The sequence below is a fragment of the Pleurodeles waltl genome, chromosome 7 (assembly GCF_031143425.1).
Source record: "Pleurodeles waltl isolate 20211129_DDA chromosome 7, aPleWal1.hap1.20221129, whole genome shotgun sequence".
NCBI classification, from domain to species: Eukaryota; Metazoa; Chordata; class Amphibia; order Caudata; family Salamandridae; genus Pleurodeles; species Pleurodeles waltl.
The window spans coordinates 744,502-762,019 of record NC_090446.1 but is presented as its reverse complement, the minus strand read 5'-3'; the positions used below and the strand labels follow the sequence as shown (position 1 = coordinate 762,019).

The window sequence follows — 17,518 nt, the reverse complement described above, 5'->3', positions numbered from 1 at the left end:
TGTAAGAGGGTCAGTGATCAGCCAGGTCACCAACAATCACTGGTAAATGCAGGCAGGGAGCTGAAGAGGTATTTGCAGAGTTTTGGCAACCAGCAAGATCCAGGAGTCTCTACCCTTGAAGGAGAGTCAGGACTGGCCCTCGGCACACAGAATGGCCAGCAGAAGTCATTAGAGCCTCCATGAGTTACCCACAGGTGATGGACACAGTGAGTCACAAGGAGGTCTCAGCGGCACAACAAAACAGAAGTCCCATGTCGCAGGAGTTGCAGGACAGGGGCTGATCTTCGAGCTGCACAGTGCTGAAGGCCGCGGCTTCTTGGCAACTGAAGATTTCCTGGACAAAGGTCAACAATCCTTGGCAAGTGCAACAGTTGTGGTGCACAGGGGATCCAGCCCATTGGCAGGAGCATGGGCCCACAGTCTCCCAAGTTGGTCAGAAGACAAGCAGGACCAAGAGGAAGTCATAGAGCCTTTCAATGTCTTTGGAACAGCAGACCCCACCAACCAGTCAAGTTTGTCTTGAGGTGCCTGTGGATGCAGGGGAGTGATCCCTTCACTCCAAAGGAGATTCCTTCTTGCTTCCTAGTGCAAACAGAGTCTTTGTTACCTTGGAGGATGCACAGCCTTGGATGTTGCAGAATTCTTGCAGGATCCAGAGAAACAATGTTGCAATGGGAGCCTTCCCACCAGAAGCAGAATTGTTTGGTTCCAAAGCAGACCAGCAGACCATCTTTTGCTCCTGAGAGGCCAGGAGCAGATGTCTTGCAGATAGTTACTTGGAGATTCTTGCTCGACAAATTTGAGGACCCCCACGGACCCCTAAGTAACCCTAAAAGGAGGTTGGTCACTCTCTGAAGTGACCCACCTGTTAGAGGGGGTCCGGGACGTCATCTACCTGGCCTAACCACTCAAATGCTTCCAGGGGCCTCTGTCCATCTTATTTCCAAGAAGGCAGAATTAAGTGGTCACCTGGCAGAGCTCTGGGCACCTCCCTAGGGGAGGAGGTGGATAGGGAGTGATCATTCCCCTGTCCTTTGTGTATAGTGGGTAAATAACCCTTCCACTATGTGCTATACATGTGATAAAGTGGGTATTTAATTCTTCCTGCAACGCCCTATACATGCAATATACATGCAATATAGTGGGTATATAACTCATCCACTATGCGCTATGCGTGCAATATAGTGGGTATGTAACTCTTCCGCTATGTGCTATACATGTGATATACTGGGTATATAACTCTTCCGCTACGCACTATACACGCGATATAGTGGGTATATAACTCTTCCGCCACGCACTATACACGCAATATAGTGGGTATATAACTCTTACGCTACGCACTATATACGCGATATAGTGTGTATATAACTCTTCCGCCACGCACTATACACGCAATATAGTGGGTATATAACTCTTTTCTGCTATACATGCAATATGGTAGGTATATAACTTTTACGCTAGGTGCTACACGTGCAGTGCTCACCCCGTCTCTGCCTCTCCCCACAGCCTACAAGTGGATGTTCAAGCAGATGGGTGACAACGTGGTCCTGCAGTACCTGGCCTGGGTCACCTACCCTCTGGTGCTGATCCTCTTTGCTGCCCTCTTCTGCCACCTTGTGTCCCCACAGGCGATTGGTAAGTTGGTGGCAAAATGCTGCTGCTAGGCGGTGGTCTGTGGCTTATCACCAGCCTCCATCCTTTGCAGTCCATGTGTCACTGTCCCTTTCAGTCCTCGCCTCGCTGTGCATGTCAGTCCACACCTCACTGTCCTCTGCAGTCCACGTCTCACTGTCCCTTTCACTCCTCACCTCGCTGTGCATGTCAGTCCACACCTCACTGTCTTCAGCAATCCACGTCTCACTGTCCCATTCAGTCCTCGCCTCGCTCTGCATGTCAGTCCACACCTCACTGTCCTCTGCAGTCCACGTCTAACTGTCCCTTTAAGTCCTCGCCTCGCTGTGCATGTCCGTCCACACCTCACTGTCCTCTGCAGTCCACGTCTCACTGTCCCTTTCAGTCCCCGTCTCGCTGTGTATGTCAACCCACACCTCACTGTCCTCTGCAGTCCACGTCTCACTGTCCCTTTCAGTCCTCGCCTCGCTGTGCATGTCAGTCCACACCTCACTGTCCTCTGCAGTCCTCGTCTCACTGTCCCTTTCAGTCCTCGCCTCGCTGTGCATGTCAACCCACACCTCACTGTCCTCTGCAGTCCACGTCTTACTGTCCCTTTCAGTCCTCACCTCGCTGTGCATGTCAGTTCTCACCTCACTGTCCTCTGCAGTCCTCGTCTCACTGTCCCTTTCAGTCCTCGCCTCGCTGTGCATGTCAACCCACACCTCACTGTCCTCTGCAGTCCACGTCTCACTGGCCCTTTCAGTTCTCACCTCACTGTGCATGTCAGTCCACACCTCACTGTCCTCTGCAGTTCACGTCTCACTGTCCCTTTCAGTCCTCACCTCGCTGTGCATGACAGTCCACACCTCACTGTCCTCTGCAGTACACGTTTTACTGTCCCTTTCAGTCCTAGCCTCAATGTCCCTTTCAGTCCTCGCCTCACTATGCATGTCAGTCCACACCTCCCTGTCCTCTGCAGTCCAAATCTCACTGTCCCTTTCAGTCCTCTCCTCACTGTCCCTTTCAATCCTCACCTCGCTGTACATGTCAACCCACACCTCACTGTCCTCTGCAGTTCACGTCTCACTGTCCCTTTCAGTCCTCACCTCGCTGTGCATGACAGTCCACACCTCACTGTCCTCTGCAGTCCACATCTCACTGTCCCTTTCAGTCCTCGCCTCGCTGTTCATCTCAGTCCACACCTCACTGTCCTCTGCAGTCCATGTCTCACTGTCCCTTTCAGTCCTCGCCTGACTGTGCATGTGAGTTCACAACTCACTGTCCTCTGCAGTCCACGTCTCACTGTCCCTTTCAGTCCTCGCCTCGCTGTGCATGTCCACCCACACCTCACTGTCCTCTGCAGTCCACGTCTCACTGGCCCTTTCAGTTCTCACCTCACTGTGCATGTCAGTCCACACCTCACTGTCCTCTGCAGTTCACGTCTCACTGTCCCTTTCAGTCCTCACCTCGCTGTGCATGTCAGTTCTCACCTCACTGTCCTCTGCAGTCCTCGTCTCACTGTCCCTTTCAGTCCTCGCCTCGCTGTGCATGTCAACCCACACCTCACTGTCCTCTGCAGTCCACGTCTCACTGGCCCTTTCAGTTCTCACCTCACTGTGCATGTCAGTCCACACCTCACTGTCCTCTGCAGTTCACGTCTCACTGTCCCTTTCAGTCCTCACCTCGCTGTGCATGACAGTCCACACCTCACTGTCCTCTGCAGTACACGTTTTACTGTCCCTTTCAGTCCTAGCCTCAATGTCCCTTTCAGTCCTCGCCTCACTATGCATGTCATTCCACACCTCACTGTCCTCTGCAGTCCAAATCTCACTGTCCCTTTCAGTCCTCGCCTCACTGTCCCTTTCAATCCTCACCTCGCTGTACATGTCAACCCACACCTCACTGTCCTCTGCAGTTCACGTCTCACTGTCCCTTTCAGTCCTCACCTCGCTGTGCATGACAGTCCACACCTCACTGTCCTCTGCAGTCCACATCTCACTGTCCCTTTCAGTCCTCGCCTCGCTGTTCATCTCAGTCCACACCTCACTGTCCTCTGCAGTCCATGTCTCACTGTCCCTTTCAGTCCTCGCCTGACTGTGCATGTGAGTTCACAACTCACTGTCCTCTGCAGTCCACGTCTCACTGTCCCTTTCAGTCCTCGCCTCGCTGTGCATGTCCACCCACACCTCACTGTCCTCTGCAGTCCACGTCTCACTGTCCCTTTCAATCCTCAGCTCCCTGTGCATGTCAGTCCACACCTCACTGTCCTCTGTAGTCCACATCTCACTGTCCCTTTCAGTCCTCGCCTGACTGTGCATGTTAGCCCACCTCACTGTGCATGTCAGTCCACACCTCACTGTCCTCTGTAGTCCACGTCTCTTTGTCCCTTTCAGTCCTCGCCTCGCTGTTCATGTCAGTCCACACCTCACTGTCTTCTGTAGTCTACGTCTCACTGTCCCTTTCAATCCTCACCTTGCTGTGCATGTCAGTCCACACCTCACTGTCCTCTGCAGTCCACGTCTCACTGTCCCCTTCAGCCCTCCCCTCGCTGTGCATGTGAGTCCACACCTCACTGTCCTCTGCAGTCCACGTCTCACTGTCCCCTTCAGTCCTCACCTCGTTGTGCATGTCAGTTCACACCTCACTCTTCTCTATAGTCCACGTCTCACTGTCCCTTTCAGTCCTTGCCTCACTGTGCATGTCAGTCCACACCTCACTGTCCTCTGCAGTCCACGTCTCACTGTCCCTTTCAGTCCTCGCCTCGCTGTGCATCAGCCCACACCTCACTCTCCTCTGTAGTCCACGTCTCACTGTCCCTTTCAGTCCTCGCCTCGCTGTGCATGTCAGTCCACACCTCTCTGTCCTCTGCAGCCCACGTCTCACTATTCCTTTCAGTCCTCGCCTCGCTGTGCATGTCAGTCCACACCTCACTGTCCTCTGCAGTTCATGGCTCACTGTCCCTTTCAGTCCTCACCTGACTGTGCATGTCAGTCCACACCTCACTGTCCTCTGCAGTTCACGTCTCACTGTCCCTTTCATTCCTCGTCTGACTGTGCATGTCAGTCCACACCCCACTGTCCTCTGCAGTCCATGTCTCACTGTCCCTTTCAGTGATCGTCTGACTGTGCATGTCAGTCCACACCTCACTGTCCTCTGCAGTCCACGTCTCACTGTCCTCTGTGTAGGAAAGTACCATCTTGCCTGGCATGTTACCCCATTTTTCACATGTATATAAGTTTGTTTTTGTCTGTCTCACTGGGATCCTGCTAGCCAGGACCCCAGTGCTCATAGTTTGTGGCCTGAATGTGCGTACCTGTGAGGAGACTAACTGTGTCACTGAGGCTCTGCTAACCAGAACCTCAGTGCTTATGCTCTCTCTGCCTTTAAGATTTTCACTATAGGCTAGTGACCATTTTTACCAATTCCAATTGGCACACTAGAACACCCTTATAATTCCCTAGTATATGGTACCTAGGTACCCAGGGTATTGGGGTTCCAGGAGATCCCTATGGGCTGCAGCATTTCTTTTGCCACCCATAGGGAGCTCAGACAAATCTTACACAGGACTGCCACTGCAGCCTGAGTGAAATAACGTCCACGTTATTTCACAGCCATTTTACACTGCACTTAAGTAACTTATAAGTCACCTATATGTCTAGCCTTCACTTGCTGAAGGTTAGGTGCAAAGTTACTAAGTGTGAGGGCACCCTTGCACTAGCAATGGTGCCCCCACGTAGTTCAGGGCCATTTCCCCGGACTTTGTGAGTGCAGGGACACCATTACACGCGTGCACTACATATAGATCAACACCTATATGTAGCTTCACAATGGTAACTCCAAATATGGCCGTGTAAGATCATGGAATTGTCCCCCATGCCAAATCTGGTATTGGGGTGCCAATCCCATGCATCCCCGGGGCTCCACTATGGACCCCGGCCACTGCCAAACTAGCTCTCTGAGGTTTTCACTGCAGCTACCGCTGCTGCCAACCCACAGACAGGGTTCTGCCCTCCTGGGGTCTGGGCAGCCCAGTCCCAGGAAGGCAGACAAAGAATTTCCTCTGAGAGAGGGTGTTACACCCCCTCCCTTTGGAAATAGGTTTTAAGGGCTGGGGAGGAGTAGCCTCTCCTGGCCTCTGGAAATGCTTTGAAGGGCACAGATGGTGCCCATCTCTGGATAAGCCAGTCTACACTGGTTGAGGGACCCCCCAGTTGCTCTGGTGCGAAACTGGACAAAGGAAAGGGGAGTGACAACTCCCCAGTCCATCACCACCCCAGGGGTGGTGCCCAGAGCTCCTCCAGTGTATCCCAGACCTCTGCCATCTTGGATCCAGAGGTGTGAGGGCACAATGGAGGCCTCTGAGTGACCAGTGCCAGCAGGTGACGTCGGAGACCCCTCCTGATAGGTGCTTACCTGTCTAGGTGGCCAATCTTCCTCTGAGGGCTATTTAGGTTCTCTCCAGTGGGCTTTTCCTCAGATAATGACTTGCAAGAATTCACCAGAGTTCCTCTGCACCTCTCTCTTCGGCTTCTGCCAAGGATCGACCGCTGACTGCTCCAGGATGCCTGCAAAACTGCAACAAAGTAGCAAGAAGACTACCAGCGACATTGTAGCGCCTTATCCTGCCGGCTTTATCGACTGTTTCCTGGTGGTGCATGCTTTGGGGGCTGCCTGCCTTCATCCTGCACTGGAAGTCACGAAGAAATCTCCCGGGGATCGAGGGAATCTTCCCTCTGCTTCAGCAGGCCCCAAACTTCAGCGTCACCTGTACTCAGGGACCCCTCTCATCCTGACAAGCATGGCCTCTGGAACACAGGTGGTGGACCCAAGTAGCGCAGACTGTCCAGTGGTCCAACTGTCCAAATTTGGAGGAGGTAAGTCCTTGCCTCCCCTCTCCACACAGTAATCCTGTGCAATGCGTGAACTGCAGCTGGTAGGGCTTCTGTGCACATTTCCAAGGAATCCTTCATGCACAGCCTAGCCCAGGTCCCCAGCACTCCGTCCTGCATTGCTCAACCCTCTGAGTTGACCTCCGGCTTCGTGGGACCCTCTTTTGTAGTGTTGAGACGATCGCCGTGCTCAATTTCTTGAACCCTTGTTCTCGGACTTCTGTGGATGCTACCTTCTTTTGCGTGGGCTCTCAATGTTGCTGAGGGCCCCCCTCTCTCTCCTCTCCCAAGTGGCGACATCCTGGTCCTTCCTGGGCCCGGGCAGCACCCTTTTACTTCAAACAACTCTGCATCCACCAGCATTCCGTGGGACATCTTCTGCACGAAGGAGAAGTTCCTGGCACCTTTCGTTGTTGCAGAATCTTCAGCTTCTTCCATCCGGAGGCAGCCATTTTGCACCTTCATCCGGGGTTTAGTGGGCTCCTGCCCCCCCCTGGACACTTTAATGACTCTTGGACTTGGTCCTCTTCCCTTGTAGGTCCTCAGGTCCAGGAATCCGTCTTCAGTGCTTTGCAGTCAGTTGTGGTCTTTACAAAATCCTCTATCACGAGTTTAGTGTGTTTCTGGGGAAATAGTAGTACTACTGGAGGCCCATATCTGCAAATTTTTTGCATTTCCAAATTTGCGATTTCTTAACTAGAAATCGCAATTTTGGAGATGCAAAACCCCAGGGTGCTGGGGGCCTAAGGCCCCCTCTGCTGCACCCCAAAATATTTTTTTAGGACATGTAAGGTGCACACATGCCCAAAGGGCCTGTGTGCTTTACATGTACATTTTAAAAATGCATTTTAAATGCATTTTAAAAATTTGCACATGGTTACCACCAGGTTCAATCCGGTGGTAAATAACGATTCCTAAATGCCCAATTCGCATTTAGGAATTGCTTCATACATGTGCTAAGAAATCGCAAACAAGGATTCCTTATTTGCGATTTCTTATTTAGAGAGTCGCAATTTGCGACTCTCTAAACAGGGTCACAATTTTAAGGAGTCGCTATTTTAGCGATTCCTTAAAATTGCTTTCAGAATGTCTTTCATACATTCTGAAATGGCTTTGTGCATTCGCAAACGGGCATTCGCACCGTTTGCGAATGCAAAAAGCTTTCATACATCTGGCCCTCTGAGTATTATGATTCTTATGATCTAGTGCCATATGATATAAGTGGTATAGTAGGAGCTTTGCATGTCTCCTAGTTCATCCTAAGCTGCTTTGCCATAGCTACCTTCTATCAGCCTAAGCTGCTAGAACACTACTAATCTACTAATAAGGGATAACTGGACCTGGCACAAGGTGTAAGTACCATCAGGTACCCGCTATAAGCCAGGCCAGCTTCCTACACTCTGCAGTCCACGTCTCACTGTCCCTTTCAGTCCTCATCTCGCTGTGCATGTCAGTCCAAACCTCCCTGTCCTCTGTAGTCATGTCTTACTGTCCCTTTCAGTTCTTGCCTTACTGTGCATGTCACCCCACACCTTACTGTCCTCAGCAACCCACGTCTCACTGTCCCTTTCAGTCCACACCTCACTGTCCTCTGTAGTCCACGTCTCAATGTCCCTTTCAGTCCTCACCTCACTGTGCATGTCAGTCCACACCTCAATGTCCTTTGTAGTCCACGTCTCACTGTCCCTTCCAGTCCTCACCTGACTGTGCACCTCACTGTCCTCTGTAGTCCATGTTTCTCTGTCCTTTGCAGTTCATGTCACTGATCTCTGCAGTTCATGTCGCTGTCCTCTGCAGTCCACATCTCACTGTCCTCTGCAGGCCATCTCTCACTGTCCTTTGCAGTTCATGTCACTGATCTCTGCAGTCCACATCCGTAGGAAGCTGGCCTGGCTTGTAGTGGCTACCAGAGGTACTTACACCTTGTGCCAGGTCCAGTTATCCCTTATTAGTGTAGAAGAGGTGTTTCTAGCAGCTTAGGCTGATAGAAGGTAGCTATGGCAAAGCCGCTTAGGCTGAACTAGGAGACATGTAAAGCTCGTACTATACCACATACATCATGTAGCACTATATCATAAGAAACACAATAAACAGAGTTACTAAAAATAAAGGTACTTCATTTTTATGACAATATGCCAAAAGTATCTCAGTGAGTACCCTCAGTAAGAGGATAAGATATATACACAAGTTATATGTACAAAAAACAAAACTAGGTAAGTAATAGCAAGAAAAGTAATGCAAACAGTGTAGAATTACAATAGATTGCAATAGGAGCACATAGGTATAGCGGCAACACAAACCATATACTCCAAAAGTGGAATGCGAACCACGAATGGACCCCAGACCTATGTGAGCTTGTAGAGGGTCGCTGGGACTGTAAGAAAACAGTGAGGGTTAGAAAAATACCCCACCCAAGACCCTGATAAGTAGGAGTAAAGTACACCTACTACCCCCAGAGAGCACAGAAGTCGTGATAGGGGGATTCTGCAGGAAGAACAAACACCAGCAATGCAACAACAGTGGATTTCCAGACCTGAGTACCTGTAAGACAAGGGGACAAAGTCCAATAGTGGTGACAGTGTCGAGAGTGGGCAGGAGCCCAGGAAATGCCAGCTGAAGATGCAAGGAAGCTGCCACCAGTTGGAAGAAGCTTGGAGTTCTGCAAGAAAGAAGAGGACTTCTCCTTTGGAAGACTGATGTCCCACGTCACGATGAAGCTTGCAGAGGTGTTCCCATGCAGAAAGACCACAAACAAGCCTTGCTAGCTGCAAGGGTCACGGTAGAGGATTTTGGGTGCTGCTGTGGCCCAGGAGGGGCCAGGATGTCGCCACTTGGAGGAAGAGACAGAGGGGGCGCCCAGCAACTCAGGGAGCCCTCACAGAAGCAGGCAGCACCCGCAAAAGTACCCTAACAGGCACTTAGAAGAAAAGTGAACCAGAGTCCATGCAAAGTCACAAAAGGGAGTCCCACGATGCCGGAGGACAACTCAGAAGATTGTGCACTGCAGGAAGGAGTGCCGGGGACCAAGGCTTGGCTGTGCATGAAGGAAATCCTGGAAGAGTGCACAGGAGCCGGAGCAGCTGCAAATCACGCGGTACACAACTTTGCAGTCTAGCGTGGGGAGGCAAGGACTTACCTCCACCAAACTTGGACTGAAGAGTCACTGGACTGTGGGAGTCACTTGGACAGAGTTGCTGTGTTCCAGGTACCACGCTCGTCAGGATGAGAGGGGACCCAGAGGACCAGTGTTGCAGTCTTTTGGTGCCTGCGTTAGCAAGGGGAAGATTCCGTCGACCCACAGGAGATTTCTTCAGAGCTTCTGGTGCAGGGTGAAGGCAGGCTACCCCCAGAGCATGCACCACCAGGAAAAAGTCAAGAAAGCCGGCAGGATGAGGCGATAGAAGGTTGCTAGTAGTCATCTTGCTACTTTGTTGCGTTTTGCAGGCGTCCTGAGCAGTCAGCGGTCGATCCTTTGGCAAAAGGTGAAGAGGGAGATGCAGAGGAACTCTGGTGAGCTCTTGCATTCGTTATCTGAAGAATTCCCCAAAGCAGAGACCCTAAATAGCCAGAAAAGGAGGTTTGGCTTCCAAGTTAGGAGGATTGGCTACCAAGAGAGGTAAGAGCCTATTAGAAGGAGCCTCTGACGTCACCTGCTGGCACTGGCCACTCAGAGCTGTCCATTGTGCCCCCAACACCTCTGTTTCCAAGATGGCAGAGGTCTGGGACACACTGGAGGAGCTCTCGGCACCTCCCCTGGGAGGTGCAGGTCAGGGGAGTGGTCACTCCCCTTTCCTTTGTCCAGTTTCGCGCTAGAGCAGGGCTGGGGGATCACTGAACCGGTGTAGACTGGCTTATGCAGAGATGGGCACCATGTGTGCCCATCAAATCATTTCCAGAGGCTGGGGGAGGCTACTCCTCCCCAGTCCTTCACACCTATTTCCAAAGTGAGAGGGTGTAACACCCTATCTCAGAGGAAATCCTTTGTTCTGCCTTCCTGGGCCAGGGCTGCCTGGACCCCAGGAGGGCAGAAACCTGTCTGAGGGGTTGGCAGCAGCTGCAGTGGAGACCCTGGAAAGGCAGTTTGGCAGTACCCGGGTACTGTGCTAGAGACCCAGGGGATCATGTACTTCTCCCCCCAATACCAGAATGGTATTGGGGTGACAATTCCATGACCTTAGACATGTTACATGGGCATGTTCGGAGTTACCATTGTGACGCTATACATAGGTAGTGACCTATGTATAGTGCACGCGTGTAATGGTGTCCCCGTACTCACATAGTCTGGGGAATTTGCCCTGAACGATGTGGGGGCACCTTGGCTAGTGCCAGGATGCCCAAACACTAAGTAACTTTGCACCCAACTTTCACCAGGTGAAGGTTAGACATATAGGTGACTTATAAGTTACTTTAGTGCAGTGGTAAATAGCTGTGAAATAACGTGGACGTTATTTCACTCAGGCTGCAGTGGCTGGCCTGTGTAAGAATTGTCAGAGCTCCCTATGGGTGGCAAAAGAAATGCTGCAGCCCATAGGGATCTCCTGGAACCCCAATACCCTGGGTACCTCAGTACCATATACTAGGGAATTATAAGGGTGTTCCAGTAAGCCAATGTAAATTGGTAAAAATGGTCACTAGCCTGTTAGTGACAATTTGAAAGAAATGAGAGAGCATAACCACTGAGGTTCTGATTAGCAGAGCCTCAGTGAGACAGTTAGTCACTACACAGGTAACACATTCAGGCACACTTATGAGCACTGGGGCCCTGGTGAACAGGGTCCCAGTGACACATACAACTAAAACAACATATATACAGTGAAATATGGGGGTAACATGCCAGGCAAGATGGTACTTTCCTACAACATCTCACTGCCCCTTGCAGTCCTCACCTGATGGCCCTTGTCAGCCAAATCTCATTGTCCTTTACTGTTCACATGTGATTTTCCCTTGCAGTCCACAACTCACTGCCCTTAAAGTCCCATATCTTAATGTCCTTTACTGTTAATACCTCACTGCCCTTTAAAGTCCACATCCCCCTGTCCTCTGCAGTCCATGTGTCACTGTCCCTTGCAGCCCACACCTCACTGTCCATGTCAACCCACATCTCACTGCCCCTGCTGTTCACAACTCACTGCCCTTAAAATCCCATATCCTAATATCCTTTGCAGTTAATACCTTAATGCCCTTTCGAGTCCACATTTATCTGCCCTTTGCAGTTTATATCGCACTGTCCTCTGCAGTCCATTACCGGCTGGCGGTCGCCACTATGTACTTATACTTAGGACCATGTTTCCATAGAAAAACCATTTTGGCTTGCCCATATCTTTGTCACCATTTGAAGAATCTTCACAAAATTTCCCCCAAAAAGTGTTCTAGTGAATTTTGATGCGAATGAGAAGTTTTGGGGTGATCCATCCCTCGGAGGCTGAGAAAAGGGGGGGGGGGGGCAGGGGGGTCAAAAAACGTGCATTTCCCATGTTAATTCCCAGAGGAAAAGCCCAAACCACCCAAACTGCGGGATGAAACTGCACCAGACTTGGCAGAAAGCTAGATCTTGTTCTGCAGGTTGTGCTTTTGGTTATTTGGTGTAAATCCGTTCAGTAGTTTTTGCGATATTAAAGGCAAAATAAATGTTTATATCTAGGGCCACGGATCCTCCTAGACGACTTTATGAATAAGAAGAATTTGTGCACCGAGCTGCAGAGCTCTGACTGGCTGCCAACACCTCAAACCAGGCAGTGTTTGCAGCCATCTTGTGGCTCGGCAGCCAAGTTCCAAAAAAACAAGTGATATAAAAAGAAAAGGGGCCAGAGTAGGGACAAACCTGACCTCTTAGTTCTAGTGCTTGGGTAGCAGAGGGACCAAACCAGAGCAAAAAAACACTTTATTTGATATTTTTACTGCAATTTTGCAACATCGCTGTAAGTTTCTGGTAAGATTTTTTTTTTTTAAATAAACGCGCTCTCCCATTAGAGCTCCCAGGTGGGCCAGGTCCCAGGGATTGTTTAAAATAAGGAGGGGGCACAAGGATCCCCCTCCTAGGCTTATTCATGCCCTGGGGCTCCCCACCTCCCCAGGGCTGTTTTTTTCATAATATGCAGGGGCACACAGCCCCCGCACCACGGATACCAACACCTCCCTGGGGCAAAATGTGTTTATTGTACTAGGAGGGATCCTGTGGACCCCCGCAGTCCCAGGGACCACCATCTCACTGGGGCAATTTAATTATAAGAAGTGGGGCTGCGCAACCCCCGGCAGCCCTGGGGACCGTCACCTCCCCGGAGCTGATATAAAATAAGGAAGGGGGTCCGTTGCAGGCTCCAGGGACCAGCACCTCCTTGGGGCTATTTTAAAACTAGGGCTATTTTAACGTTGGAGGGGGGCTGCGCGGCCCCCCTCGTGGAGCCACAGATGGCCTTGGGGACTGCCACCCCCCAAGGACAGCTCCTGCTATGTCCTGGGGTGCTCACCCTCGGGACACAGCTGTTTGTGCTGACTTGGCAGGAGCTTTGGCAGCTCCATCCAAGCCAGAGCAAACACTCTGCTCGCAGCAAGTGAGAGCCGTCAAGCAGCTCTCACCTGCTGGAAGTAGAGGTTTCCTCTGTTTCCCTGCCTGAAGACATGCGAGCAGGGAAACAGAGCAAACAATTTATTTTGCAGACAGAGAGCTGCATCTTAAGCAGCTGCCTATGTGCTGTAACATGTGGGGTCATTAGCAGTGCACGGCTAAGTTGCAAGTTACAGTTACCTTAGGGTGCGGGTTATACTTACTTTAAAGAACTCTAACTATTACAGGGGAATTTCTCTGGTTTTGTGCGAGTTAATTCAGAACCTAACTATAACGTCCCTGTAACCTTTGGCTTTTAAGTGAATACCATATATATGTAAAATAAAATACAAATGCTGCACATAAGCGACTTCGTGCATTTTCAGATGCTACCAATTTCCCTCTGATTAAGTTAAACTGTGAAGTCCCTTTAGTGGGCACAGTTATTCCCTCCAGAAAGAACCTTCCAGCAAAGTGACAGCAGCAAATCCTGCAGTGAGGGGGGTGTCCCGGGGAGTCTAGTGCAACTTGAAAAGCCTGTAACAGCAAAGGTAAAACACAAGTCTCACCTTCTACAATCCACAGAAGATGAATGAACAATAACAGTGTTTTGGGGTTCACTTGTGCCGCTTTACAGGCCTGGCAGAAGCACTCCCCACTGGACAAACTAGTGTAAATATACAAATATATCTGTGTCTCCTTGTCTGCCCCCCGCTTTCTGTCTCACTTTCTGCATCTTTCTTTCTGCCCTTGTGTCAGCTTGTGCTTGTTTCCCTATGTGTTTCATTGCTTTAACATGGTTTTGCTTTTTGTGTCTTTTGTGCCTGTAGGCCTTGGTCAGTGTCGCTCTAAACTATTGTTCTCTCTGGCTGTTTGCTCCTAGCTGTGTTTCTCCACCAGGTTTTCCTTGGCCATGCCTGTCCTTGGGTCTGTTTCCCTCCATGCGTCTGTGTTATATCTGTCTCTATCCTCCTTTTGTATTTTACCTGGACTAATTTTTCCTCCTAATGCCACATATGCCTGACTATGAGATTCATTCTGATAGGTCTTTGTTGTCTCACTCTGTTGTTGTGTCTCACTCTGTTGTTGTGTCTCACTCTGTTTTTGACTCACTCTGTTCTTGTGTCTCACTCTGTTCTTGTGTCTCACTCTCTTGTTGGCTCACTCCGTTGTTGTCACACTCTATTGGGTCTCACTCTGCTCTTGCGTCTCACTCTATTGTTGTCTTACTATGTTGTCTGACTCCGTTGTTGTACCTGCCTCTGCTGTTGTCTGACTCTGTTGTTGTCTCACTCTGCTGTTGTTGTCTCACTCTGTTGTCTCAATCTGTTGTTGTGTCTCCTCACTCTGTTGTTGCTGGCTCACTCTGTTCTTGTGTCTCACTCTGTTCTTGTGTCTCATTCTGTTGTTGTCTGATTGTTGTTGTCTCACTCTGCTGTTGTTGTGTCTCACTCTGTTGTTGTTGCCTCACTCTCTTGTTGTCCCAGCCTGTTTTTGTCTCACTCTCCTGTGTCACGCTCAGTTGCTGTTGTCTCACTCTGTTGTAGTCTTACCCTGTTCTGTCTCACTCAGCTTTTGTCTCACTCTGTTCTTGTTTCATTCTGTTGTTGTCTGACTGTTGTTGTCTCACTCTGTTGTTGTTGTGTCTCACTCTGTTGTTGTTGTCTCACTCTCTTGTGGTCCCAGTCTGTTGTTGTCTCACTCTCCTGTGTCACGCTCAGTTGCTGTTGTCTCACTCTGTTGTAGTCTTACCCTGTTCTGTCTCACTCAGCTTTTGTCTCACTCTGTTCTTGTCTCATTCTGTTGTGTCGCACTCAGTTGTTATTGTCTCACTCAGTTGTTGCCTCACTCTGTTGTAGTCTCACTTTGTTATTGTCTTATTCTGTTGTTGTATCTCACTCAGTTGTTGTTGTCTCACTCTGTTATCATCTCACTCAGTTGTTGTTGTCTCACTCAGTTGTTGTTGTCTCACTCTGTTGTTGTCTCACTCACCCTCCTTCCTCTCCCTCCAGGATCAGGGATCCCAGAGCTGAAGACAATCCTGCGTGGCGTGGTCCTGAAGGAGTACCTCACTTTCAAGGCCTTCTTGGCCAAGGTCATCGGCCTGACTGCGGGTCTGGGCAGTGGGATGCCGGTGGGCAAGGAGGTAAGGTTCTCATCCTGGGAGGGGGTGGGTGACCGATCTAGGGTAAGGTTCAGACTGAGCCTTGGTGGGGGGATGGGTTGGCAATGACTGATCAAGAGGAAGGTTGTGGAACCTCATTCGAACACCTCAGAAGGGGAGGCTGGGAGCATCTAATTTGTGCAATCCATCTGGGAGGTGGTGATACCCCTCATCCTTTAAACGCTGTGATAAACACTGATGGTCTTGTCCTTCTTGAGCTGGCACCTGGGGAATGAAGGGCGCCTCTACACCAACCCCACTGAGAAAGTAATGCTTCTTTCAACTTTGATTTGTTTTGGGGGTCTTTCAGAGGAAGACAATGGTCTCTTCCTTCTGGAATATTCCAAGGAAAGACAAGGGGCTCTTCCTTCAAAACACTCCCTGGGAGGACAATGGACTCTTCCCTCAGAACATTCCAAGGGAAGACAATGGACTCTTCCCTCAGAACATTCCAAGGGAAGACAATGGGTTCTTCATTCTGGAATATTCAAAGGGAAGTCTGTAGACTCTTCCTTCAGAACATTCCAAGGGAGCAGTGGACTATCCCTTCTGGAACATTCTAGAGGAAGACAATTGACTCTTTGTTCTTCAACATTCTGTAGGAAGGCAATGGGTTCTTCATTCTGTAGCATTCCAGAGAAGGAAATTGCAGTCTTCCTTCAGAACATTCCAAGGAAAGATGATGGACTCTTCCTTCTGGAGCATCCTGAAGGAAGAGACTGAAGTTATAATTTTGGAACATTCCAGAGAAAGATAATGGGCTGGTAATGTTAGAACCTCCTGGGAAGGAGTGACGAGGAAGCTGAAGGGTCTTCTGCTAGTATGGTGGGTGTGGTTTTGAATCTGGAGACAGTTTTGGTCTCTTAACACATTTCCTCTTACACATCTCTCAGTGAGCATCTCCACCAGAGGCAAATGACTCATGAGGGAGGCCACCACGGTGGGTGGGTGTGGGGCAGCAGCCTGGGTGCCTGGGCTGCCTGGGTTGGTCTCTTATGGCTCCAGTGCTAGTCCACAGCCTGGTTAGGTCTTCCCACATTGAGACATCAGTGCCTGGGGAGACCTTCAGCCTCGTGGAGTTGAATAATAAAGAGAGTGGTGCTCTACACCAAAGACACAGTAAGTCCCTTGTCTGTTTTCATCCCAGCGACCTCTCTCTCTGTTTCTTCCTCCCCAGGGGCCTTTTGTGCATATTGCAAGCATCTGCGCTGCTGTACTCAGCAAGTTCATGTCGGTCTTCTGCGGTGTGTACCAGGTAAGTGTGGGGCTCAGATCTCCTGATACATGTTAAGGGGTGCAGGAGTTGCATGACATGCACCCAGCATCCCAGGCTGGAATCTAAGAGGTCCTGCCTTGTAGGACTTAAACCATGGGATGAAACCTGCTTTTTAATACATGGCTGCCTGGCCTCTGTGCTATGTGAGAGTGCACCCATGGGGAGGAAACCTGCTTCATACATGGCTGTCTGGCCTCTGTGCTATGTGAGAGTGCACCCATGTGGATAAAACCTGCTTCATACATGGCTGCCCGGCCTCTGTGCTATGTGAGAGTGCACCCATGGGGATGAAACCTGCTTCATACATGGCTGCCTGTCCTCTGTGCTATGTGAGAGTGCAGCCATGGGGAGGAAACCTGCTTCATACATGGCTGCCTGGCCTCCATGCTATGTGAGAGTGCACCCATGGGATGAAACCTGCTTCATACATGGCTGCCTGTCCTCTGTGATATGTGAGGGTGCGCCCATGGGTATGAAACCTCCTTCATACATGGCTGCCTGTCCTCTGTGCTATGTGAGAGTGCACCCATGGGGAGGAAACCTGTTTCATACATGGCTGCCTGTCCTCTGTGATATGTGAGGGTGCACCCATGGGGATGAAACCTGCTTCATACATGGCTGCCAGGCCTCCATGCTATGTGAGAGTGCACCCATGGGGATGAAACATCCTTCATACATGGCTGCCTGGCCTCTGTGCTATGTGAGAGTGCACCCATGGGGATTAAACCTGCTTCATACATGGCTGCCTGTCCTCTGTGATATGTGAGGGTGCTCCCATGGGGATGATACCTGCTTCATACATGGCTGCCTCGCCTCTGTGCTATGTGAGAGTGCACCCATGGGGATGGAACCTACTTCATACATGGCTGCCTGTCCTCTGTGATATGTGAGGATGCGCACATGGGGATGATACCTGCATCATACATGGCTGCCTGGCCTCTGTGCTATGTGAGAGTGCACCCACGGGGATGAAACCTACTTCATACATGGCTGCCTGTCCTCTGTGAAATGTGAGAATGAGCCCATGGGGA

General features: G+C 50.4%; 1 protein-coding gene across 1 annotated transcript in view; it reads left to right on the top strand.

Moving 5' to 3' along the window:
* The window catches only part of CLCN1 (chloride voltage-gated channel 1), a 609,758-nt gene that overhangs the window by 132,423 nt on the left and 459,817 nt on the right, over positions 1 to 17,518 (top strand). The window contains exons 4-6 of the mRNA XM_069242656.1: positions 1,507 to 1,635; positions 15,060 to 15,193; positions 16,389 to 16,466. Of these exons, the coding sequence (XP_069098757.1) occupies positions 1,507 to 1,635; positions 15,060 to 15,193; positions 16,389 to 16,466 (341 nt within the window). The remainder of the gene's footprint in view (positions 1 to 1,506; positions 1,636 to 15,059; positions 15,194 to 16,388; positions 16,467 to 17,518) is intronic.